Genomic DNA, 24,311 nt, shown 5'->3' with positions numbered 1-24,311 from the left:
TCGCTTGCCGCGTGGATACAAAATCTGTGGTCTCCTGGGGGTGTATGGGGGTGGCCAGTTGGAAGCTGCGGACTTCAGCGGCAGTGTGGGGGAGGACGAGGCGTGGGGGAGGGCTGGGAGCCCGGGCTTGAGGCCGCAGGGAAGGGCGGGGCCTCGGGCCCGGGGCGGGGTCTTAACAAGGGAGGGAGGGAGGGGCGGCGTCGGTGGCGTCATCATGGCGGACGCGGCTTTGGACGCCGTGCGAAGGGAGTTACGGGAGTTCCCGGCTGCGGCAAGGGGTGAGTGAGGTGGCTCGGCGGCCGCAGAGCAACTGCAAGATGCGGGAGGGGCCTTGGGCTTGCCGAGAACCGGGTCCCGGATCCGGGTGCGCCCTGGTTCTTCCTGGGCTACTGGCACCAGAGTGCACCGTGTTTCTTTTCCTCAAGGGGCGCGGAACCTCGTGCACGTGACTGGTGGCCGGCCCCTCTCTGATCGCGCGTGTGTCGCAGCCCCGTTCCCCAGCCCCCGGGTGGGCCCTCAGCTCCCCTCCTTCCGTGTTCCTGCACTTTCGTGGCTTCTTGGGGTGACTCTTCACATTATTCCCAGTCTTTACTCTTGTGGCGTTCTGTGTTTCCCACCGTCAGCCGGCACCGAATACTCGGGGCATTCTGTTGTTGCTCTCCCCACCCTTCCCTGTTGTGAAATCTTTAAGGTTTCTCCCTCTCTGAACCCCTGCTGGATCGCTTCCTTCAGGAAAAGACTCCTCCAAGATGCGAGCACTGCAGAGCTTTGGGAGAACTGGAGGCAGCTGTACTGGAGATCCCTGGCTCTTCCCCTGCTTGGTTTTTATTTTTCTCCCTCATTCTCTTCCTTTTTTCTTTCTATTTTTAAGCAGTATCTTATCACTGAATAGTGACATGGGCACATGGTTTAAAAAACAGCAGACTTACAATGTAAAGTAAGCTTCCCTCCCATTCCAGGCTCCAGTATGCATCCTTCCAGAAATACTCTGTTAATATCTGCACACAAACCTATGACTGTTACATCTTCTTTTTTATACAAATGGTAGCTTGTAAAGCACACTCTTCTGTACTGTGTATCTTGAAAATCGTTCCATATCTCTCTACTTCAGTCTTTTTCACGCCTCCTGTGTACTAATGCTGTAATTTACTTAATCAGCCCACTATTGGTAGGCATTTAGGCCATTTCCAATCTATTGTTTTCAATACTGCAACCAATACTTAAAACGAATGTTTAACCAATACTTAGTAAGCTCTTCAGGGTGCCAGGCTCCATTCAGTATGTTTAGGATACATCAGCGAACAAAACAAATCTCTATCCTTGTAGAGCTTACGTTCTAAGTGAGGAGACAATTAACCATAGGCACACTAAATGAGTAAATTACATGGTAGAAAAAAATGGGTTAGAAGATAAGTGCTTGGGGTAAAAAAGTAAAGCAGAATGAGGAGGCTCGGGATGTGGGGTGGAGGGCAGGTTACAAGTTGAAACCAGAAGGTCAGGGTAGGCCTCTTCGATAAGGCGACATCTGGGCACTGGCTTGAAGAAGGAGGGGAGCAGGGGAGCCGAGCAGACCTCTGAGAGACAAGAGGTTTCCAGGAGGGGGCACGTGGGTCAGATGCCCTATGGTGGCAGTGTGCCAGGTGTGTTCAGGGATCAGTGAGGAGGCTGGTGTGCCTGGAGCAGAGTCTTTGTGCACATGTGTGTCTTTGTTGGTTAAATTCCTAGCAGAAGAATTGTTGGACCAGAGGAATTGTTTGGATCCTTTTTGAAATTCTCACTTGGAAGCCCCAGGAGGGAATAGTGGCCATTCTCTGAAGGAAATCTATTAAATGGTGAAAAAGTAAAACTGAAATAATTACAGAAAGTACAAAGGGTTAAAAAAAAAAAAAAAGGCAGTGTCCACTTATTTTAAGACTCCTAGTAAGAATAACAGGGAGATTTATTGAGCCCCACGAGGTGACTGCTTAGAGGGGCTGGCATGACTGGGAAGGCCCTTTGCCAGATTCCTCACCCTTGCTCCCTTATCTACCTGGCACGTTCCACCTTGCCTCTTGAGCCAGTGAAGGAAGCATACTTCCTTTTCAGTTTTCCAGGGTCCACCAGGGTCTTCCCACTCAGTTTCAATTTTTGATCTAAAGACATTTCACTTTCCAGCTGATTGCAAGGCCCAGATGACTGGTGTGGAGACACGGTCATGAGAGAGAGCGTGACCTCGGAGGTGAAAATGAGTGCAGTGGCTGTTGGGATAGGATGTAGTAACCACCCACTGGGGACCAAGACATTCAGGCTAGACCGCAAGGATGAAAATAACACAGCAAAGCCTATGCCCTGTATAAAAGCCAGGAGGAAGGCATTCCAGTGTGAGTGAGCAGCAGGAACAACGTTTGGCACCACCTGAGTAGAGTGTGTGCTGAAGGGCAGGCACCAGACAGGAGGAAACCAGACTGGAAAAGTAGGTTGGGCCTCATCACGGAGTGTCTTGAATGTGTGTGCCAAGGCTGACTGTATTTTGTAAGGAGCAGTGGTAAGCCGTCAAAGGACTTTTTACTAGAGGTGTGACAAGATGAGATTGTGTTTTAGGAAGATGACTGGGCCAGGGTGGGGGATGCTTTGAGAAGGAGTGCAATTAAGCCAAGGAAACCAGTTAGTTCACTGCAGCATTCATCCAGCCAGGAGATTTTAGAGACTTATATTCAACCATTAAGCACATATTTACTGAGCACCTGCTGTGTGCTAGGTCCTGGGGGGGTACATCAGTGAATAAGACAAGCATCCCTGCCCTCATGGAGCATACATTCTAGCAAGAGAGATCGATAAACAAATGAAATAAGTAAAATATATAGTGTGCTAGATAGTGAGAAATGATAAAAATAAGAAGGGAAGGGGTATAAAGATTGTTGCGGGCAGGTTACAATTTTAAAAAGGGTGGCCAGAGAGGGAAGCCTCATCAAAGTGACATTTGAGGACCCAAATGAGCTAACTTTGAATGTGGTTACCAGCAGAGGAAAGGGGTATGTGTGGCTTGAGAGACATAGGTGGTAGAATCAACAGGACTTAGAGGTAATCAGTAGGATACCAGGAATGAGGAAGAAGAAAGTCAGAAAGAAGAGATTTTGGGGGCTTCCCTGGTGGCGCGGTGGTTAAGAATCTGCCTGCCAATGCTGGGGACACGGGTTCGAGCCCTGGTCTGGGAAGATCCCACATGCCTCAGAGCAGCTAAGCCCGTGCGCCACAACTACTGAGCCTGCACTCTAGAGCCCGCAAGCCACAACTACTGAGACCGCAAGCCACAACTACGGAGCCCCCGTGCCACAACTACTGAAGCCTGCGCGCCTAGAGCCTGTGTCCTGCAACAAGAGAAGCCACCGCGATGAGAAGCCTACGCACCGCAACAAAGAGTAGCTCCCACTCGCTGCAACTAGAGAAAGCCCGCACGTAGCAACAAAGACCCAGCGCAGCCAAAAATAAATGAATAAATAAGTAAATAAGAAGAGGTTTTTGTTAAGGGTGACACAGGGCCACTATTGACCTCTGCACAGGTGGCGCACCACACGATCTGCCTGAATTCACATGGCAGCCCTGGGTGTCTGAGGATGGTGATGCTGTTCGGTAAGACCAAAAGACAGTTCAGCCCTTACTTTTCTTCCAATGGTTTTGTGTGGCAGCCTGTCTCTCCAGTTAGGTTGTAAGCTTCTTGAGATGATGCTCGGATCATCCCTTAATACCTCCACGATGGCCCAACCAAGTCCTCAACACATTTTAGGTGCTCTCCAGAACCTTGGCCCACCCATACAAGCGTTGGCCTTGGGGCCTCAGCTCTACTCATTCTGGAGCTCCCGACACTGCCTCCATGGCTGCCTTTCCTAATGGATGCCAGGAGATTGGCCACTCCAGAGTAGGAAAGCCAGGGGTTCACTGTGAAGGGCCGGATGTGGCCCCCTGGAGGGTTTGGGTTGTGTGCTGAGCAGCAGCCCATGGCCCTGTGGACTCTTAGGGCCTATCCTGGTGTGTTTATGGGTGTTTCACACTTTCTCCTTTTAATTTCCCTCCTCATTCTTCTATTCCTGGTTGTCCAGGGTCCCTTGGTCACCTATAGGCATTGCCTGGTGACACAGTGAACTGCCCAGAGAGGGCATCTCTTATGCAGGCCGTGGGGCAGCAACTGGGTACTGTTGGCCTCAACCCCCTTCCCCCGCCTCTTTCTCTCAGAGCTCAGCGTGCCTCCTGCTGTGCCCTACCTGGACAAGCCTCCGGGTCCACTTCACTTCTACCGTGACTGGGTCTGCCCCAACAGGCCCTGCATCATTCGAAATGCCCTGCAGCACTGGCCAGCCCTCCAGAAGTGGTCCCTCCCCTACCTCAGGTGGGGGCTGCCCTGGGCGGAGTGTGGGCGGTGCTTTGGGGCATCTGGGCTTGGACTGAACATCCATTCCTCTAGAGCCACAGTGGGGTCCGCGGAGGTGAGTGTGGCGGTGACCCCAGATGGTTACGCGGATGCCGTGCGAGGGGACCGCTTTGTGATGCCTGCCGAGCGCCGCCTGCCCCTGAGCTGTGTGCTGGACGTGCTGGAGGGCCGAGCCCAACACCCCGGGGTCCTCTACGTGCAGAAGCAGTGCTCCAACCTGCTCACTGAGCTGCCCCAGCTGTTGCCTGATCTGGAGCCCCACGTGCCCTGGGCCTCTGAGGCGCTGGGTGAGTGGAGGTGGGGCCCCGGCAGGGAAGAAGTGGGAAGGTGGGAGCCAGCCCCGCTTGCCGCTTCTCTCTCCTTGCTGATGACGGCCCACACTCCTGGCTCCACGGGGTCAGCTCCCTCGGCCTTGACTTCATTTTGATGAACTACTGAAGATGGCTGCCCTTCCTTCTGCTCACCCACTGCTGCCCTTTCTCCCCGCCCAGGTTCTGGCCCAGCGTCACTGTGTGGTGGTAGTTCCCAGCCTGGCCTCTACTAACTCGCCCTCTTTTCTCTGACCCACAGGAAAGATGCCTGATGCTGTGAACTTCTGGCTGGGAGAGGCAGCTGCAGTGACATCGTGTAGGTGTCGGGAATACAAAGGTGGGGAGGAGGTTGTGGGGAGGGAAGACGAGGTGGAGAGTAGAAGGTTGGCCTGCAGGGAAGTCGGACTGATTGATCTCTAAGGTTTCTCCTGGGATTCTGGGGCTCAGGCATAACAGAGGGCCTTCCCCAGCAGCTCAGGTGGGCGAAGGTGCCCGCGGCATTGGGCGCGGGGGACACTGTTTCTTGTAGGTCCCTCGAGAGCACTGAAGGCCAGCTAAGTCATGGGGTAGACTCAGAAGAACCCTGTTTGTGCAAATTCCCCTCCTGGCGAGTGTCAAGCCCCTGGCTGGTAGAGATCTGAGATGCCCGAATGCCTGCCAGACTCCTCTCCTTGGCATCCCCCTGAGCCTCCTCTGACTTTGCGTGCTCTTCTGTCACACCGTAAGCTGTCTTGGGGTGCAGGGCCCCAAGTGTGAGTGTGTGCCCCCTCCTAACCCTGCCCACTGGGCCCTCTGTGTCGGCAGTGCATAAGGACCACTATGAGAACCTCTACTGTGTGGTCTCGGGAGAGAAACACTTCCTGCTGCATCCACCCAGCGACCGGCCCTTCATCCCCTATGGTAGGGGATGCAGCCTGGAGGGGCCGGGGAGCAGGTGGCCCAAAGTAGAGGGAGGGCAGTGGGTAGCCCTGGGTGGGCTGGACCCCAGGCCTGAGGTGTGGACACAGCATCTCCACTGCACTAGGACTCCTGGCTCTCTTGCCCCTGCACCCAGGGAACAAGTGGGAGTGGTGGGCAAGCTCCAGGCCCTTTGAGGGTGCCCACAACTTTCTCCCTCTGGCTTCAGAGCTGTACACACCGGCAACCTACCAGCTAACCGAAGAGGGCTCATTCAAGATGGTGGATGAAGAGGCCATGGAGAAGGTGTCTGCCTTGTTCCTGGGCCCCGGGACGGGGGAGGCAAGGAAGCTGGGCTCTGAGGAACAGGCACAAAAGAGATGGGGAGGTGGTGCTTTGCTCTGAAGAATCCCTACATCTGGGCCTCCCAGTGCCGAGCAGGGCAGGGCCCATGGTGTTTACCTCCAGGGACAGAGCTGGAGGGCCTGGGGGCTGTGGGCCTACCCCCTGGAATCTGCTGTGTTCCCAGGTGCCTTGGATCCCACTGGACCCCTTGGCTCCAGATCTGGCCGAGTACCCCAGTTATAGTCAGGCCCAGGCCCTTCACTGCACCGTGCAGACTGGCGAGATGCTCTACCTGCCCGCCCTGTGGTTCCACCACGTCCAGCAGTCCCATGGCTGCATGGCCGGTGAGGGGCTGCTCAGCTCACCGGGGGGTGGGTGGGGAAGCTTAGGTTAGAAGGGGGACCCTCGTGCTCCTGTCTCCATTCTCTCCACAGTGAATTTCTGGTACGACATGGAGTACGACCTCAAGTACAGTTACTTCCAGCTGCTTGACTCCCTCACTAAGGCCTCGGGCCTCAACTGACCGAATCCTGGTGAACATCGCCAAGGACAGCTTATGGAAAAGGCCGTGCCCCTCCTGAGCCAGTCACCTTGAGAGGCAGCCTGGAGTCAGAGGTGCTGGCTGCTGGCCCAGCTGGGCTTAGGGACAGCTTCAGAGGATCGGGAGGACCAGGAGGCGCCAGGCAGGTCTGGGTGTGGGCTCCCAGGAAGCTGGCGCACAGGTGAGGCCGCAGCCTGTTCGGGAAGCGGAGTTGGGGTTCAGGTGCGGCCCTGCCTCTCACCAGCACCGTGACCTTGGGCAAGTGACTGCCTCACAGCCTCAGTGTGCTGTCTGTGAAACAGAGAGAACGATGGTTCCTACCTCATGGCGTATTGGGGATGGTGTCTGTAAGGATGGCACCAGCCTGACGCGGAGGAAGTGTTTAATAAAAGGCGGCTATGATTCACGTATGTGCTAAGGCTCCCTCGTGGTTGCCTTCCGTGGTCTGGTAAGGGCTGGAAGGTTCAGGTAAACATTTCAGGGTGACCCTGCTTGGGGGTGAGGGCTGGGTCCAGGCCAGGGCCTGAGGAGCTCTCTGCAGCCGAGACCTCTCTGTCCCCGACCGCCGTCACAGCCTCTCTGGGGCAAGCAGGCCGACCTCAGCCTTGCTGTCACTCTGTGGCACGAAACTCGTTGACGCAGGGCCTGTAAAGCTCTCGCTAGCTTCACTCTGGCCTTGTTTGCTCTCCTCCAGCTCCACGGCAGCTGGTGGGGTCTTGTTCCCTAAGGGTCGCCCTTGTTTCCCTCACAGCAGGCACAGATAGGAGGGGACAGAAACCACTGTCCCTCGTGGGTCTCTACACTCGCTGTCCCCACCCCGCCCCCTTGCCCCAACCTGGCCCTGAGGACGGAAGAGCCCCCTTCCCCGGCCGCCACCCAGCATCCAGTTCCAAGGTGGAGGCAGCCCGGCAAGCGGCTTTGAGGGGCTGTTTCACAGAAGAAGCCACAGCCCTGCCGGCTCACGCTGGGGCCCGGGGCGCTCCCCTCAGGTTGGCCAAGCACTTCAGTGAAGACCGGGCGGTTCTGTCACATTGGCACCAGGAGGCTGTGGAAGGCCCTGGGGCTGGGGACGCGGCTCGCGGGTTTGCTGCCGCTCTGGGGCCCGCTCCCTGCCTTCCAGACCTCAGCAGCCCCTTCAGCTGCGACCCTAGCCAGACCCCTGCGGCCTCTTGCTCAGCCGCTGACGGCGAGCTCTTCTGGGGGCCCCTCCTCGAGGTCCAGGCAGGGAGAGCAGGGCTGTGGGGCCCAGCAGGCGGTGGCTGGAGAGGATGGGTCTCTGGGGGTGCTGAGCCCCCATCGCGAGGGTGTCAGTGGCTCTGTGTGGGCCTAAGGTGTCTCGTCTCCTGGACGGGCGGCTGGTCCGGGAGTGGGTGTGGGCCTTGGGTGGAGCGGAAGCAGTGGGCAGGAACCAGGGAGGAGCTTGGGACCTGCTGGGACATCGCTGGCCCTGGGTGAGAAAGCTGACAGTCCTCAGCCCTGCAGGTGCTGCCTGTCATTCCTTCTTTCAGAGGACTCTCTGCCTCATGGCTCTGGTAAGACCTGCTGGGGCACTGGTCCCTGTGGGGCCTGGTTAATGCTGTTTCTTGAGGGAGCTATGGGCTTCTCCAGGTGTTTGCCAGCCTTGGACAGGGCCAGGGAGCAGAAGCCAGGGAAGAGGCAGGGTCTTGGGAAGGAGGATCATTCTGTGTTTTTCCTGCCCTAGAAATGGGCTCCAGGCAGAGCTCTCTGGCACCATGGATTTGGGCCCTGAGAACTCAGGCTCCCAGCTGCCGTCCTGGGGCCCCAGAGGAAGTGGCCGCTCCTGTATTCTTTCTGACTCAGTTGCTTGGGGCGTGGGGGCCCCAGGGCTGATGGTGATGGATGAGCTTTTCCAGCTCTGCCCCTGGACTCCGTTCCATCAGGCCCCTTCTGCAGCAGGGCTGATGACCAAAAGGAAGTATCGATTAGCACAGGGTCTACATCCCCATACCCAGGGTCGTGAGTTTGGATGGGGCCACCTGGGGACCATCTTTAGCCTGACCTTGTAGGACCTGGAAGATTGGACAACCAATGGGTGGTCTGAGCTGATAATTGCTGTCCCTAGCCTAGTGGAGAGCCCATTTCCAGAATTGTCTTGTGGCCAGGGATGCAGAGTACGGGAAGCAGCTCAACCAGGGGGACCAAGGACAACCGGGGCCCTGACATACCTCTTCCCTTCCCTCTGTAGCCTTATATCCACACCCCCTTTGCTGCCCTGGGGTCCCCCCGCCACCCAAGACCAGCCTCAAGCCTGCTTAGTAAAGGGGAGCCAGGGTTGTGGGGTGGAAAGAGTAAGGATGTACTGTACCAGGAACTGGAAGCAGGTAGGTGTGGGAATTGAGAGCACAGCCAACTGCTCCAATCCTGGCCCTGGGTCTCGGGCAAGCGCCTGCTTAGCCTCTCTGTGTCTCTGTTTCCTTGTGAGGTTGGTCATAATCAGTAGTCCTCGTGCATAGGGTGGTTGTATGATGAAATCGAGTTAATCTACATGAAGCGCTTGGACCAGAACTGGTGCAACGTGTTGTGTAAGTGTAGGCAGGCGTCATCAGGAGATACCACAGCCGCCTCTTGGCTCAGGACTCTGGTGGGTGGAGGACAGGCCTGTGGCTGGGCAGGGCTGGTCCTTTCGGTTCAGGATTAGGCCTCAAGGTGTCACCACAGCCTCCCCTTTGGGCCCATCAGCCTGTAGTAAGCCTGTTTCTCTCTCTCCTCTGTAGGCAAAGGTGCCTGGGACCTGCTTGCTCACCATTCATGTCCTGCAGGCCCATGGCCTGCCCTCCAAGGACCTAGGTGAGTGCTGGGCCCAGAGAGGGCAGTGGTTCTGCAGCTGGCTTCAGAGTGGGGCAGGACAGTGGGAAGAGACGCAAGTAGGGCTGGGCGTGCGGCGGGTCCCAGAGAGGGTGCTGAGAGGAGGTAATGGGTGGAACGTCGGGGTCAGGCCTGCACCTCCTGTCTCCCAACCCAACCCCATTCCCTGGGTCTCTAGGTCTCCTGGGGCTGCCTGTGATGGAAGGACGTGGGCTCTGGGCGGCTGGGCTGTGAAGGGCTCTTGGCCAGCACTGGACGCTCCTCCTTCCTTCTCACAGTGACCCCCTCTGACTGCTACGTGACTCTGTGGCTGCCCTCGGCCTCCAGCCAACAGCTCCAGACGCGCGTGGTCAAGAACAGCAGAAACCCCATCTGGAATCAGAGCTTTCACTTCCGAATCCACAGCCAGCTCAAGGTGGGCAGGCGTAAGCCTGGCCCTGCTCCCTGACCCACCCTTGTCCCACCTCATCTTCCTGCAGCCCCCTCACTCTGTTCCCCTTTCAGAACATCGTGCAACTCAAAGTCTTTGACCAGGACCTTCTGACCAAGGATGACCCTCTGTTTTCGGTGCTGTTTGACGTGGGGACTTTGCGGGCTGGGGAGTCCCGGCGTGAGAGCTTCTCACTGAACCCTCAGGCAAGGCTGTGTGAAGGCAGTGGAGGGCTTTAGCCCTGGGGAGGGGGATGCTTTGGAGGGTAGCCAGGTACATGGCTTTCTTCTCCAGTGAGTGGTCCAGACTTCCCTGGCATCCCAGAGGCCTCTGTCAGTGAGGAGCTACTGTCCACCAAAGAGCAGTCCTGTCCCCGACCCTCTGTCTTGTCCCCTAAGCCAAGGGCAGCTTTCTTGGAGCAGTCCAGGGATGGTGGACAGTGGCTCTCCTCACCCCTGGGACTGCAGCTGCCCAGGTGTTTGTGTTGGGACCTACACACACGTACTCCTCACTGTTTCTAACTTGCTTCTTTCTCTCTACAGGGCAAGGAGCAGCTGGAAGTTGAATTTCGGCTGCAGAATCTGTAAGTCGGGCCATGGGGCAGTTCCCGGGTGGGAGTGATTCCTTCTGGGAAGGACAGAGCCCAGCGCACCCAGAGCCGACACCCTTCCCTGGGAGGCATCAGGGTTGGAGGAGGAAAGCCCAGACCTTGGGGGATGGGAACCTGGATTCTCGCTAAGGGTCACTGGGGGCTCTTTCCAGGACCGACTGTGCTGAGCGCCTCGTCAGTAATGGCATCCTGGTGGTGAGTCTGGAACCCCTCCCTCGTGCCCTGTGCTCACCCTTCTCCCCAGGCCTGAAGCTTGGGCCCACCACAGGGGTCGGGTAGCGCTGTTGCTGGCGGGTGGCGGGGGTGGGGGAGCGGGGGCGGCTGGGATTTTAGTTCCAGAGGCTACACCCAAGCAAATGTTTGGTGACTCAGGGCCAAGGTAAAAAGGTGCTGAGGAACAAGAACCAGGGTGTTGGGAGGGTGGCATCTCCAGCAAGGGAGGGGCTCGAGTCTGAGGGGCTCTCTTAATGACCCAGGCCCGGGAGCTCTCCTGCTTGCATGTTCGACTGGAGAAGGCCGGGGGCCAGCAGGGTGAGTCCCCGAACCATTGGGATAGCCGCCGTCTCTCAGCCCTTGTCTTCCCCTTTCTAAGGGGACCCTGGAGGGAACCTTGCACTAGCTGCCCCCAGCTCTCAGCCAGGAGCAGGGGTGAGGGGACGAATCCATGCTGGGGCTTTTTCTTTTAGTCCTCAGAGGGGCTGTGGTGGGACCCCATCTCCCAGCCTAGGTCTGAGCCAGAGCTCCATCTCAGTGGGTGGGGGGGTGGAGTGCCCCGCCCCGCCCCGCCCCCCAGGCCCCTTAGGCAAGACAAGGGGCCTCTGTGGGCTGAGATCCCATTCCCAGCCTCTCTGCTCTGGTTCCTCTTTCCAGGGTCGGAGGGCAGAGTTCAGCTCGCTGTTCCGGGGTCCTATGAGGGTCCGCAGGAGGCCTCCGTGGGCGCCGGCTCCTTCCACTTCCATTGGCCGGCCTGCTGGGAGCAGGAGCTGAGTGTTCAGCTGCAGGTAGTGGGACGTCCTGGGCACTAAGGCCTGCAGAGCCCTCCACCCTGCTTCCCTCGGCACCTCCTGCCAGCCTGTTCCTCTGCTCACCCCGAGCCCCCTCCCCATCACTCCCTGGCAGCGTCAGGCATCCTGGGAAGTGTGGGGTTGACCTCAGCCTCCTGTCCCCCTTCCGGCTACTTCTCTGTCACTCCCGGGGCAATTGGTGAGGCTTTGCTGGAATGGAAGGGTGGAGATTCTTAGGTCCTCTTCATCCTTCCTGCAGGATGCGCCCCAAGAGCAGCTGAAGGTGCCTCTGAGGGCACTGCCCTCTGACCAAGTGGTGAGACTTGTCTTCCCTACATCCCAGGTACTGGTCACCCAGAGGAAGAAAGCCAGATGTATGGGTGGGGCTGGGCCCAGGCCCCAGGCCTTGAAGGGCTGGCCTGCTTCTCTAGCGGCTTCTGTCCTTGGGCCAGGCCCTGGACAAATGCCAGGCCAGGCTCTGGGGAGAGAGGTCCTCTGAGCATCCCTGTCTTCAGGCCTCAGGTCTGGCCCCTGTGGAGATGGCTGGGGCCCAAGGGAGCATGTGGCTGTCATGGGACGTGGCTTGGGCTGGATTGAAGGAAATGGGGTGTCCCACCTTTGTGACTGGGGGCTTCATGGTTTTCAGGAGCCCCTGATGAAGGTGGAGCTGAAAAAAGAAGAAGGGTGAGAGGCCGGCTGGGCATTGGGAAAGGTCACGGGGGACAGCAGTGGGCACTCAGCCTGGAGGAATGAGCAGGCACGGGGCGGCCCCTAGCAGGCTCGGCCACTGTGAATCCTCTCTGAGATGCTCAGGGGTTTGCTCCCAGGGTGGGGCCTGAGGTGCTGGAGCCTTGGCAGATGAAGGCTCTTCCTGTTAACTTTTTACATGCATTCCTGGTTCAGTCAGAGGGGTGTGTGCCTAGCCCAGTGCCTGGCACTTGGGAGGCACTTGATAAATGTTTGGCTGGAAAAGCAGATGGAAGGTGGAACAGTGGTTAGAGGCACAGAGGGGGCAAGGAAACCAAGAGGAGTGCAGTCGCAACCCTTCGGGGCCTCAGTTAACCCTCAGGAGATGGGAGGAACCGCCTACACTGGCCTTGCACATGCCTGGGGGGCACCATTCCTGTCCCCTTTAGAGTCATTTTTGGGTGGGTGAGGGAGAGGCTGAGAGGAGGAAGTGGATCGATGGCGTTGGGTCCCCCACTGGAGCCTCTTCAGTCACCGCTTTCCTGGTCCTGTGAATCCACTGTGCTGCTTCCCCAAGGGTGTCCCCGCCAGGGTCTGGGTTCACCTCCCCCTCATGTCCACACGTCACACGTCAATGAGGACACAGGAGCAGGGGCGAGGGTTGGAGAGAGGAGAGGAGAGGAGAGGAGAGAAGGGTGGCGGCTGGCTTTCTGGGGCAGGCAGGCCGGCCAGCTTCTCTTTCTCCAATGAGGCCAGGAGCTAGCTGCCTCATGGTCCCTTCCTTCCCACCCAGACCGAGTGAGCTGGCGGTGCGGCTGGACTGCGGGCCCTGTGCTGAGGAGCGGGCCTTCCTGAGCAGGAGGAAGCAGGTGGTGGCCAAGGCCCTGAAGCAGGCCCTGCAGCTGGATGGAGACCTGCGGGAGGATGAGGTCTGGGGACTGGGCTGGATTGGGTGGGCGTCCTCGGGTTCAGTGCTGGATGCTGGGACTGGTTGTGCCCTAACCAGACCAGAACTGGTGCCGAGCCAGCCTTGGACCCTGCTCTGCTTCTCTGTCCCTTGCTGTTGTCAGGAGCTTGATCACATCTGACGCAGAGCAGTGCGTGAGGCCTGGGGCATCTCCTAGGGCTTCCACCTCCTAGAAAGAGGGAGAGAGGTGGCCATGTGGGAGACTTTTGAGGTGGCCCTGGGGCTTCAAGAAAGCAATCACCAGACTCCTTAGGGGCTAGAGGTGAGGAGATGAGGCCTGGAACTTGTCCATTTCTCTTGGAGTTCTTAAGACCAAACAAGCCTGACCCTTGCAAGGCTACTTCTGGCTAGACCTTCCTTAGCAGACCTGACTAGAACTGGCCCCAAGAGCCCTGATCAGATCTTGATTAGCCTTAGCTGTGGGTGAGCTGAGTGGGCACTTGGCTTGCTACCTCTTCTTCCTGTGGCTTGGCCTTCCCCTTCCCTAAGGCCTCTCCAAGCCTGGCTGTTCTCTCTTCCAGATCCCAGTGGTAGCTGTTATGGCCACTGGTGGTGGGATCCGGGCCATGACTTCCCTGTATGGGCAGCTGGCTGGCCTGAAGGAGCTGGGCCTCTTGGATTGTATCTCCTGCATCACAGGGGCCTCGGGCTCCACCTGGTGAGCTTGAGTGTAGGAGCCTGGGGGTGGCTAGTTGGGTTATGATAGGAGGGTGTGGTGGTAAGGCTCTCTCAGACTCCACCGGCCTCTCTGAGCAAACTGGAAGGGGTGGGAGAATGCACGTGCCAGAGAGAAAGGTGCTTAAGGGGACCCTGGAAAGTGTCTTTTGGGCCGTTGTCCTAGCAGAGAGAGTGAGCCCAAGGCGTGTGATGGGGGTCCTTGAGTGACAATCCCCCTGGCTTTGGCTTTTCCCAGGGCTTTGGCCAACCTCTACGAGGACCCAGAGTGGTCTCAGAAGGACCTGGCAGGGCCCATCGAGTCACTGAAGACGCAGGTGACCAAGAGCAAGCTGGGCGTGCTGGCCCCCAGCCAGCTGTGGCGGTACCGGCAGGAGCTGGCTGAGCGTGCGTGCCTGGGCCACCCGACCTGCTTCACCACCCTGTGGGCCCTCATCAACGAGGCGCTGTTGCATGACGAGGTGTGGGGAGGGGGGCAGAGTGGGGCTGGTGTGGGGAGATGGGGGCAGCCAAAGCCAGGGCAAGGTCCAGAGATGGGGAGCGGCCCTGGGCCGCAGGGGCTGGGAAAGGCCCCAGGAAGCCCTGGCTTTAGGCTCACACGACCTTCCCTCAGCCTCACGACCACAAACTCTCAGACCAGCGGGAGGCCCTGAGCCGTGGCCAGAACCCTCTGCCCATCTACTGTGCTCTCAATACCAAAGAACGGAACCTGACTACCTTTGAATTTGGGGGTGAGTAGCTCCAGAATCGTGACCTGTGCTCTCACAGTTGTTGGGGTGACAGGTAGCCAGGCCTGTTGTGAAGGTGGGTGTTAACACCCCCCTTTTCTGGGCCAGGTCCCGTGCTTTCCAGAGCCTGTCATCCTGTCCGAGTCACTCAGGCTTTGGGATGGGGGCAAGCGCCGTGGGTCCCACGCTCAGGGTGCCAGCAACAAGGCTGAGCCTCCTGATCACGAGGCTGCCCGACGCGGGGCCCGTGGTGGGTGCCTTGGTGCCTGAGGGGCTCAGGCCGTGGGCCCCGTGGTGAGGCTGTGTGGCTCTTCACAGAGTGGTGTGAGTTCTCCCCCTATGAGGTCGGCTTTCCCAAGTACGGCGCCTTCATCCCCTCTGAGCTCTTCGGCTCCGAGTTCTTCATGGGGCGCCTGACAAAGCGGCTTCCTGAGTCCCGCATCTGCTTCCTGGAAGGTGAGCGGGTCTGGGAGGCGGGAGAAGCCAGGGTTGTGGGGAGAAGGGGCCTGGGGGAGGTGGTGGGCTCGACTGTCCCAGCTCTGTCACTGAGACGTTTCCTGGTCCCAGACGGGCTGTGGGGAAGGGTCTGGGTGTGGTGAGGTGGGGGACTCTCTCCCGCTTGGATCTCCTCCTCAGGCATCTGGAGCAACCTGTACGCAGCCAGCCTCCAGGACAGCTTGTATTGGTCCTCCGAGCCCAGCCAGTTCTGGGACCGCTGGGCACAGGCTCAGGCCAGCCTGGGTAAGCGACCGGGCTCTTCCCCGGGAAGGATGGGAGAGGCAGCCAGTGGGGCTGTATTTGGGGAGTGTGGGGTGGCTCTCTCCTCCTTTGTGAGTCCACAGAGGCTGGAATAAAGGGTCCCTGTTTCCCCCATCCTTGACTGCAGACAAGGAGCAGGTCCCCCTTCTGAATATAGAAGAGCCTCCCACAGTGGCCAGCAGGATAGCTGAGTTCTTCACTGACCTTCTGACATGGCGTCCACTTGCCCAGGCCACCCACAATTTCCTCCGTGGCCTCTCTTTCCACAAGGACTATTTCCAGCATCCTCACTTCTCTGCCTGGAAAGGTATTGCTTTTCTCCCCAGCTCCCAGCTCCCCAAACTCTTCCCATGGCCACCTGAGCCTTGGGTCCCTGGTCCAGACATCTGCACTGTCCAGTCCCTTGGCCCCAATTCGTTGTGGGTTCAGTTCTCTGGGTGGCTTGGAGCGGGAGCCCCTTTTCCTCTCCTTACGTTGGGATCAGGGCCCATCTGTGGAGCCTTGGGAGTTGAGGTGCTGCTTTGGCAGGAGAGGGCAGGAGCCGGATGGCAGAGCCTCCTAAAGCAGCAAGGAGCTGGCATTAGGCTGGAGGGGCTGGTGCCTTTAGCACCAGTGACAGCTACTCTCCCCCCGATCACCCCCCACCTTTCCAGCCACCAAACTGGATGGCCTCCCCAACCAGCTGACACCTGCAGAGCCCTTCCTTTGCCTGTTGGATGTTGGCTACCTTGTCAACACCAGCTGCCCACCCCTCCTGCGGCCCACACGGGACGTGGACCTCATCCTGTCGCTGGATTACAACCTCCAGGGAGCCTTTCAGGTGGGCAGCGGGCAGGCTTGGGAGGCGGGGGCAATGCCAGGCCTGGCCTCAGCTGGCCCGACATCCTGACTCTGGAGAGATCTGCTTTGGAGTCTGGTATCTGGGACAGCTTCCCTTAGGGGCTGTGACAGCGATGCTGTGAATGAAAGGCTGTGGATTCTGTGAACTCTCCTCCAGGGGAACTGGCGTGATGGGAAGCTAGCAGTGTTTTAAAATGTATTTTATTTTAAATGTACCTGTACCCTGTTTGGTCCTGAACCCCTGGGACTCCTTGCTTTGAGTTTCTGTGTTGGTCCCGTGAAGGATTTTTTTCTCCCAGTTGCAGAACCTGGGAGTCGTTAGCAGCCCAGCTCCGTTGACACCCCAGGGGCTGCCATAGAAGGGCTGCCAGGTTTAGAACATTGACCCCAGCCTGGCCTGTTGGGTCCACTAGCGTCTGGCTTGGCATCTGGGCACTCAGTCCCGTGTCTTAGCAGACCTCCACGTTCGGTCAGCCCAGTGTGGAGGACACTGGGAGCCCATGGGCCCATCCCGCTGATGCCTCTTCTGCCCACCCTGCAGCAGCTGCAGCTCCTGGATCGGTTCTGCCAGGAGCAGGGCATCCCATTCCCGTCCATCTCACCCAGCCCCGAGGAGCAGCGCCAGCCCCGGGAGTGCCACCTCTTCTCAGACCCTGCCCGCCCTGATGCCCCTGCCGTGCTGCACTTCCCGCTGGTCAACGCCTCCTTCCGGGAGCACTCAGCCCCAGGTGAGCCACCATCCTCTGGAGCCCTCCTCTATCCTCTAGGCCTCCACCCAGGTGACCCCAAACCTGCCCTCCATCCCCAGCGAGGTTGCCTCCCATGGCCGGCCTGCACTCTCTCCACAGGGGTCCAGCGGACGGCCGAGGCGCAGGAGGCCGGGGAGGTGAACCTGTCTTCATCCGACTCCCCCTACCACTACTTGAAGGTGACTTACAGCCAGGAGGACATGGACAAGCTGCTCCGCCTGACGCACTACAACATCTGCAACAACCAGGAGCAGCTGCTGGAGGCCCTGCGTGAGGCCGTGCGGCGGCGCAAGCAGCGCCGGGCCGAGTGATGGGCGGGAGGATGCCACACCCCAGCCCCACGGCCCCTGACTCTTTTTCAGGCTCCCTTCTTGGCCGCCTTGCTGCTCCGGTTGAGTTGGGGTGGAGACCGTCATCACCAAGTTCAGAGCCTGTGGCGGTTTGGATGACCCAGTTGTGGTCGCCAGCCCTCTGAGGGGCTCACGAAGGTGCCCAGCACCACCCAGATGTGGCACTGAAGCCACCAGCACCTCTACCACAGACACCCTGGGGTAGGTTGAGGGTTTTAAACGGGCTGGGGCCTCGTCTCCATGATGTGGCTGGAGAAGATTCAGAGGTTCTGTGGCAGCCGGGGTAAGTGGGGCAGTCTGGGCCAGATTTGTGTACGCACACAAAACCCCGTGACCTGAGTGTCCTTTCCCTTCCTTGCTACCTTGAGTAGCCGTACAGAGTGAAATAAATAGAGCATTTTTTGTATTACAAAGGCCCGTACAAACGTGAGGCATTATGGAGATCACTGTCATTGCTTCCAAGAAGGGACAGGTCATCCCACCTCTTGGTTACCCATGGCAAGGACTGGTTTAGGAAACAAAACCTCTCCCCAGGCACCTTATAGAGCTGGCAAGTCAGCTTGGGCTTCCCCTGAAGAGCAGGCTGTGAGCTCATGGCAGTGTCTACTCCACTCCGGCCCACTCTCTCCAAGCAGAGAGGTGGCCAGTTTATCCTGGGAGGGGGGCGGGTCTTGCTGCTGCAGCCCTGGCCCTGCCCAGGTGACTCGCAGGCAGTGACAGCCAGCACCCCTGTCTTCCTCACCCAGGGACTCAGGCAAAGGGCTGCTTCCTGTCCCATGATTGATGATAGGGGTGGGCCAGACCTGGGATCAGATGAGCCAAAGACAGACCAGTGCTAACGGTGTGACTTCAGCAAGCTGTGACCTTGGTGGGGCCTGTCTCCTGTCTATTCCAGATGTTGGTCCCAGGGGTCTGATAGCTGGGTCTCCTGGTCCCCTTGAGGGTGTCCTGGCTTGTAGTCCTGAGGTTTGGTGCCACCTGCAGGTTAGCTTCAGGGCCCAGACCTGTTGGGAGAACAGGCAGGTGGAGTGAATTTAGGGCCTAGCTTCCCCAGAATCTTCTCCAAGCACTGGTGCCCCAGGCCTCCGCACCTCCTCCTAACATTGATGTGGGATGTGGCTACTGGGAGGCAGCTGCGGGAGGGACCATGATGTGCGGGGGGGATGGGAGGTGACTGGTTCCCATGATCCAACTCACTACCTCTGTCTGCCCTGGGCATGTGGCTGGAGGCACAGAGCAGAGGAAATGGCTGCTCTGATGACCTTAGAAGCCACCATATCCTGGATAAGGCCTGTTGACTCAGCAGCACATCATCTGAATCATAAATTGGAAGCTGTAGGCCCTGCAGGAGTGGATAATTATACCAGACACCACAACTGGCTGCCACCCCTGCTGTGATGTGAGTGATTCCTCAGGCACAAGGCTGTGTGTGGAGTCTGTGTACTGTGTCACTGTGTGTAGGTCTGTTCTGTGTGGGGGTCTATGGGTGTGTGTCTGGGTGACATCCTGACTTCCGGGCTCTCTGGGATAGTAAGGCTTCCCCCCTTCCCCCCCTGGAGCAGGGACCTAGTCCTTGGACTGGGGAAAAGCTGGGAGGATGGAGACAGACAGCGGGGACAGGAGCAAGGGTGCAGGAGGGGTCTGACTGCCTTGCAAGCAGTGCTGCATCTTGGAGAGGAAGGACAGGAGGAGAGCAAGGAGGGGGAGAGTGTGTGGGCACCCGGGAGGCTTCCTGGCGTTTGCAAAGGGAAGCCTGGTACACTCACCGTGGGTCTGGCCTGAGCAAGACAGCCGGCGGGAGCCTCATGCAGTTTCCTCTGCGGGAGCCCACGGGCCGAGGGTGGCTATCGGTGCAGTCATGTCTCCCTTGGCGAGGAGGGCGGGGGAAGCCGGGGAACCTGGGGGGAAAGGGAGCCTCAGGTCTGGACTCTGTCTTCACTGCTGAGACCGTGACAGGGCGGGGGTGGCCCCACACCTGAGCAGTGTAGTTTGAGTCCCAGGACCTTCCTTGGGCTTAAGAGGGCAGCGTCTGTGCCAGTCATGGGGGCTCGGGACTCCCGCCCACACACCCAGGTGCCCTACCTGAGCGGAGCGGCTGGGCCGGGCACCTCCTCAGCAGAGCGCTCATCTGGGAAGCCCAAGGGTCTGGCTCGGAGCTCTGGGCTCAGACCGGGGGCTGCAGAGCCAAGGAAGAACAGTGGTCAGCCTGGCCCAGTGGTTGGCCACCTGCAGCAGCAGACTCCATGCCTGCTCCTTCCTCCTTGCCATGGCCTGAAATCCTACCCCCAAGCTGATGGTATTAAGAGGAGGGGCCTTGAGGTGACTTCTTAGCCTCCAGAACTGTGAGAGATAAATGTCTGTTGTTCACAACCTACCCAGTCTGTGGTATCTTTGTTATAGCGGCCCAAACGGTCTAAGAGGCGCCTGCTTCTGGCGGCTCCGCACACACCAAGCCTTACCCACGCTGAGAGGCAGCCCAGGCCCAGCGCTCGGGGGCAGGTTCCCCCTCCTGCATCCGGCCTCCTGGAAGACTGAATGCCGATGGGCTCAGGGAGGCTTAGCCTGGAGAAACTTAGGTCCCTTTGGGATTCTGGAAGGACAGCCTCAGGGAGATCCCAGGGGAACAGACACAGTGTAAGGAACAGAGCCAGGAACCCAGAGGGACTCCCAGGTGGGGCCCCTAAACGCTCTCTCCACACGGAGCCTGTCAGACCACAATGATGAAAAATTTCTGGTCCAAGGGGTACTTTCTGTGTATTCCTCCTAGTAGTGGAGCTGGGCTTGGCCACTGTCTATAAGACACCCCAAGGGAGGTGCGTTCAGAGCTGTTTGTTTGAAGACTACAAGGTTAGAAAAGGCCTCATTAGCAGAGCAGAGCACGGGGAAGCCCAGGAAGATCCTTGAGGGAAGGGCTTAGGGGAGTCAGACTCCAAAGTAGGTGGAGCAGAACCGGGAGGCTGTCAGGGCATCAAGCCTGGCTCTGCTTCTACTAATTAGCTGTGTGATCTCTGGCAAGTTGCTTACCCTCTCTGGGCCTTAAATTGAGGAAAAAAAAGAATTCCCACTTACCTCTCAGGCATAGAGATAGTAGATGTGGAACTTCCAAGGACGCATCAAATGCCAGCAGCTTGGGGCCCATGGAATCAAATGCCCCTCACGCCCGCCCCGTTCCCCAGGCTTCCTCTGGAGCCTGCCTGCTGCGCTGCTCGGGGCTCCGTGCCAGCTCTCAGCCTGCCCTTCAGGTGGTGCTGCAAACGGTCTCTGCCGCAGGCAGCCTGCCACCCAGTCACGAGCCCAGCTGTCTCCAGTGCGGGGCACTGCTGACTCCAGCCCCTCAGCTGTGCCTGTCGAGTCAGCGTGTCTCCCCCGACATAGCCCTCACCTTAAGGGGAAAGTGCGTTTTCCATCTTGGTGATCCCTTGGCCTCTCACGCTGGGCTTCTGCGAGGTCAAGGGTGGCTGTGGAAGCCGCGTTCTGAGGAGAAATGAGCGGTAGCGGTTACCATGGCTGTCTCTGCTCTTCCCTGTGGGTCCTTCTTTGTCCTCCGCCCTCCCACCCACTGCCTGGTACCTCAGTTGCCATCCGCTTGTCCTGGAGCAGGCTTGGGCAGCTGCCCCTCGAGGTCCCAGGGCAGCCGTCCCTGGGGCTCACGCCGGGCTGTGGAGAGAAGGCGTAAGGCTGCACCAGCCTTGCCAAAGCCTGACTGTGTGTCTCCAGAGGCTCCCAGGGAAAGGACTGGACTGGACCAAGGTGCCCACGGGGAAGAGGGAGCCACGGGGTAAACTTCCAGGGAACCCAGGAAGAGGAGGATGAGGGGCCTACCCCCACCTGGGCGAGGACAGAAGCTGTGAAGTGGCCCCGGGGAGCCAGACTGTCCAGTTGCCACGGTAGGCACCACAACTCGAGCGTGCCAGGCCCCGCTGCCCTCTGAGGCCTCGAGTGGCTCTGTGGAGGGCAGCTGCTGCGGAAGCAGTTTCTGGGCACTTCCCTGGCTCCTCCCAGGCAGGGGCTCCTGCGTAAGCTCCAAAAGTCCCAATGGCGGGGGCACCCTTTGCATCCTGAAAATGCAAGATGGGGCCCGGGAAACATGACCAGCTTAGAGGCCGGGTCCCCCTCTGGAAGGTGGGCGAGGCATCTAACCCTCCCCAACCTCCTCATCCCTGGTGACCCACTGGTCCCTGGTACTGCAGTGCTGGCTCGGGGTGTGGGCTCCCTACCCTGACGGTCCCTGCCACGCTCTCCAGGGAGACAGTGGTGGCTAAGGGTATGCGAGGCCCGACGGGGACACGTGGCTGCAAGGTCCCTGTCTCGATCAGCTGTGCTCCAGGCCACCAGCTTCCCAAGGGCTCTGCTGGAGGGAGGTCAGCCCACTGCCACCTGTCCTGCCTTTCAGCCCCTTCACCTGCGGCTTCTGTTCCACCTTCGGGAGGGGAGCCAGGGGAGCCAGGCCAGGGCTCTGGGGGCTCCGTGCCCCAGCCTCTCCTCCCCACGTGCCTCCCACCCAGAGAGCCCTCGTGTCCTCACTGTTCTTCATCTTTTCCTGCTCCAGCTCAGGAGACTTCCTTCTCATCCCAGTGCACACGGAGCCCTAGCCTACCTGGAGATGTGGGCGACAGGACGTGACAGCCAGCAAGGGAAAGAATAGGGCTTTCCTGAGGGTCAGATGTGGGCTCAGTGCCTGGAGAGAGCCTGACTCTCGGGCTGAGACCAGGACCGCCCCCACCATGGGCCCCCAGGCCCCTATCTCCCAGTGCACCCTCATTTCAACCTCCACTCACCCCTGCCTTCCTCTGCAGTTGGGCAAACTTCTCCTCCTGGGCAGCCAGCAGCTTTTCTAAGTCCTGGTGTCTGCAGAGCAGCCACTCCACATCTGACACGGAGCGCTGGGGAGAAGCAAGCCAGGGTGTGACCCAGCCCTCGGGGGGTGCAGAGAGCCATTCCCTCACCCTCTGCAACCTGGCCCGGGCCCCAGGGCGCAGGGGAGCAGCAGGATCTGCCCTTGGCTGTAGCTGCCAGATGGTGCAGCCAGCTAAGGGGCAGGGCCTCAGCTCACCCTGCGGTTGGGGTCCAGCAGGAGGTCCTCCCGGCAGGCCAGCCAGGCCTCAGCCTGGCCCAGCCCCTGCTGCAGCTTCTGCAGACGTCAGCTCCCCTCACAGCGCTCCCGGTGCAGGGCCCAGGCCTCCCTGAGTGCCCGCGGCTGACCATCCAGCTCCTGCAGGCACTGTGTCATCTGGGGGGATGGGGTGCTGGGGGTGAGATGCTCAGGCAGAGCCACGGGGTGGGGCAGGGCTGGAGCGCCCAGCAGAGGTGTCGAGGGAAGACCGTGAGGCCTGGACCCTCCCCGTCTCGGCCCCCCTCTCTCCGCCCCCTGCCTGGCCTTCTGCTCCTGCTTAGAGGGTAACTGGGCTGTGTGCCCAGCTCAGCCCCAGACCCATCTCTGTGCTCGTACCTCCAGGGATGTGAAGCAGCCATTGTCCACCAGCTGCTGCCCTTCCTGCTGTACAGCCTGGGCTTGACGGCAGTGCCCCTTGATTTGTTGCCCCAGCTCCTCCAGCAGCTCCAGGAGCCGCTCCGTCCCAGACACATCCCCAGCCAGCTCCTCTGAGGACAGCAGCCCCTGCTTCTCCTGAGCCCATGCTCTGCGGGGCAGGGAGGGGAAGCTGCTGTCAGGGCCAGGAGGGCAGACTGGGGTGGGGGGCAGGGCATGAGCTGCATAGGGAGATGGGGACTATAGCTCTCCAAAGAGCTGGGGTGACCCCCGCCCTGCAGGGGAGAGCTGAGCCAACAGCCGGGGCAGGATGCCACCTACAGCAGTTCCCGACAGCGTCCGAGGAAGGCGTGGCCCTGGGCAGCCTCCTCCAGCTGCCGACCTCGCTCCTGGACCTTCACATTCAGGGTGGCCCAGGCCTCCTGCACCTCAGCCAGTTGCTTGGCCAGGCCCTCCTGAGCCACAGGGTGTAGCTGGCCCAGCTGGCAGGTCTCCATCTGCACCTGGGCCACCTCCTTTTCCGTCGCTGCCAGTTCCCTCTGCAGCCAGAACACAGGATCAGGCCTTACCCCCTGGCAACCCGATGCCTGCTCCTCTTCAGGGAGCACCCATCCTCTGAGAAGTCCACCTCCACAGCCTGGGCATGCAGGCCCTCCCTTCCCACCTCTGGGGTCCCCTTACCCAGGGGAGGAAGTCAGACGGGCAGCCCACGGGGCGTGGACCCTTCCTCCAGGCACCTGTGCTGTTGCTGCAGGGTCTGCAACGGTGCTGGGCTGCGGCCACAGGCATCTCTTGCCACCAGGGCCGCCTTCTCCTGCATCCAGCCCCGGAGCTCAGCTGCAACCTGCTCAAAGCCGCAGACCTCACGGGCCATGGCCAGGTTCTGAGAGAGCGGGGAGGGCCTGCTCCGGCCAGGGTCCTCTCTCCCTGGAGATGTAGCCTCCCGGGCCACTTCCTTTTAAACAAGGAGGTCCATGGGGCTTGGTGACTCGTTCATGACCACCGGGTACAGGAAATGTCCCAGATGTGGCAGCTGCTCTGTGAATGTGTGATGTTACTGATGACGGGGTAGGGCCCTGGAGGATTCTGTGAGGAGAGGGTCTTCAGTGCCCAACTCATGAGAGGGGCAGAGGTGGGGGCTTGGAAGCAGGTGGGAATGAGTCCACAGGAGGGAGGAGGTTGTTTTGGGGGCATCTGGCTGAGATGAAGAGGGTCGCCTCAGGAGCCTGCCTGCCCAGGACGCTCAGAGGCGGCATCTCTGGGCTGCAGGCTCTGTCAGGGGCTCGGGGACCTGGACTGCTTTTCTAGAAACTACCAGCTGTGGCTGAGAGTGAAGGTCGTGGAGAAATGCTGAGAATGTCCTCAGCACACAGATCCACTCAGAGCATTTAGATGAGAAGAGTGAATGGCTGGAGCGATCTTGCCCAGTTAGTGGGTGTGGTGAAGGACAAGAGACCAACGGGGCCTGTGTCTTAATAAACCTGAAGCCTATGTTTGGAGGGGGCTTTGTGGTGGGTCAGGAGCTGGCCAGACATGCTTCCTGTTTCTCCCTGGAGGTGTGAGCTGCACCAGGGGGAAACCAAATCAGTGGAGAGACTCGGAGAGGGCTGGAGGTGGAAGACTTTGTGACTTTTGATCTGCTTGGCACTGGGAGTTGGAGGCAGCCACCTTGCTCCACACAGACACACAGACACACACA

General features: G+C 59.3%; 3 protein-coding genes across 4 annotated transcripts in view; 2 read left to right on the top strand and 1 right to left on the bottom strand.

Annotated features, from left to right (window-relative positions):
- Window positions 1–107: 107 nt before the first annotated feature.
- On the top strand, window positions 108–9,307 carry JMJD7 (jumonji domain containing 7). 2 transcript variants are annotated; one of them, XR_014015371.1, is made up of 9 exons: window positions 108–278; window positions 4,210–4,363; window positions 4,439–4,692; window positions 4,976–5,032; window positions 5,521–5,616; window positions 5,843–5,919; window positions 6,143–6,302; window positions 6,393–6,641; window positions 9,235–9,307. XR_014015371.1 is itself a non-coding variant. In XM_081228586.1 (8 exons), the coding sequence occupies exons 1-8, from the start codon at window positions 215–217 to the stop codon at window positions 6,479–6,481; spliced, it is 951 nt and encodes a 316-aa protein (XP_081084712.1). In that variant the 5' UTR covers window positions 108–214; the 3' UTR covers window positions 6,482–6,905. The 2 variants fall into 2 exon arrangements, 1 of the variants encoding a protein (XP_081084712.1); XM_081228586.1 differs by lacking the exon at window positions 9,235–9,307 and having other exon boundaries at window positions 6,393–6,905.
- On the top strand, window positions 7,942–18,255 carry PLA2G4B (phospholipase A2 group IVB). The gene is made up of 20 exons (XM_081228585.1): window positions 7,942–8,031; window positions 9,235–9,307; window positions 9,604–9,740; window positions 9,830–9,961; window positions 10,298–10,338; window positions 10,518–10,560; window positions 10,842–10,896; window positions 11,236–11,366; window positions 11,629–11,712; window positions 12,016–12,053; window positions 12,850–12,985; window positions 13,545–13,681; window positions 13,937–14,159; window positions 14,312–14,429; window positions 14,745–14,882; window positions 15,063–15,167; window positions 15,313–15,492; window positions 15,839–16,005; window positions 16,567–16,753; window positions 16,874–18,255. The coding sequence occupies exons 1-20, from the start codon at window positions 8,023–8,025 to the stop codon at window positions 17,083–17,085; spliced, it is 2,346 nt and encodes a 781-aa protein (XP_081084711.1). The 5' UTR covers window positions 7,942–8,022; the 3' UTR covers window positions 17,086–18,255.
- A 650-nt stretch (window positions 18,256–18,905) lies between these two features.
- SPTBN5 (spectrin beta, non-erythrocytic 5) overlaps window positions 18,906–24,311 on the bottom strand; it is a gene marked incomplete at its 5' end in the record, with an annotated part of 46,333 nt that continues 40,927 nt past the window's right edge. Inside the window, 13 exon segments of the mRNA XM_081228265.1 lie at window positions 18,906–19,022; window positions 19,207–19,300; window positions 20,507–20,598; window positions 20,695–20,781; window positions 20,953–21,362; window positions 21,722–21,776; window positions 21,903–22,007; window positions 22,178–22,264; window positions 22,304–22,354; window positions 22,574–22,763; window positions 22,934–23,151; window positions 23,340–23,567; window positions 23,671–23,698. Coding sequence (XP_081084391.1) covers window positions 19,249–19,300; window positions 20,507–20,598; window positions 20,695–20,781; window positions 20,953–21,362; window positions 21,722–21,776; window positions 21,903–22,007; window positions 22,178–22,264; window positions 22,304–22,354; window positions 22,574–22,763; window positions 22,934–23,151; window positions 23,340–23,567; window positions 23,671–23,698 — 1,603 coding nt within the window. The 3' untranslated portion in view covers window positions 18,906–19,022; window positions 19,207–19,248.

Source organism: Mesoplodon bidens, assembly GCF_964165515.1.
Source record: "Mesoplodon bidens genome assembly, chromosome: 3".
Taxonomy (NCBI): domain Eukaryota; kingdom Metazoa; phylum Chordata; class Mammalia; order Artiodactyla; family Ziphiidae; genus Mesoplodon; species Mesoplodon bidens.
This window is presented reverse-complemented; position numbering and strand designations above follow the sequence as displayed.

Coding starts and splice junctions, on each gene's coding strand:
- JMJD7 (XM_081228586.1), top strand. CDS start 215: ATGGCGGACGCGGCTTTGGACGCCGTGCGAAGGGAGTTACGGGAGTTC. Junction 5,033..5,520: donor GGCAGCTGCAGTGACATCGT/GTAGGTGTCGGG, acceptor CTGTGTCGGCAG/TGCATAAGGACCACTATGAG. Junction 5,920..6,142: donor ATGAAGAGGCCATGGAGAAG/GTGTCTGCCTTG, acceptor CTGTGTTCCCAG/GTGCCTTGGATCCCACTGGA.
- PLA2G4B (XM_081228585.1), top strand. Junction 9,741..9,829: donor GAATCCACAGCCAGCTCAAG/GTGGGCAGGCGT, acceptor TTCCCCTTTCAG/AACATCGTGCAACTCAAAGT. Junction 10,339..10,517: donor GAATTTCGGCTGCAGAATCT/GTAAGTCGGGCC, acceptor GGCTCTTTCCAG/GACCGACTGTGCTGAGCGCC.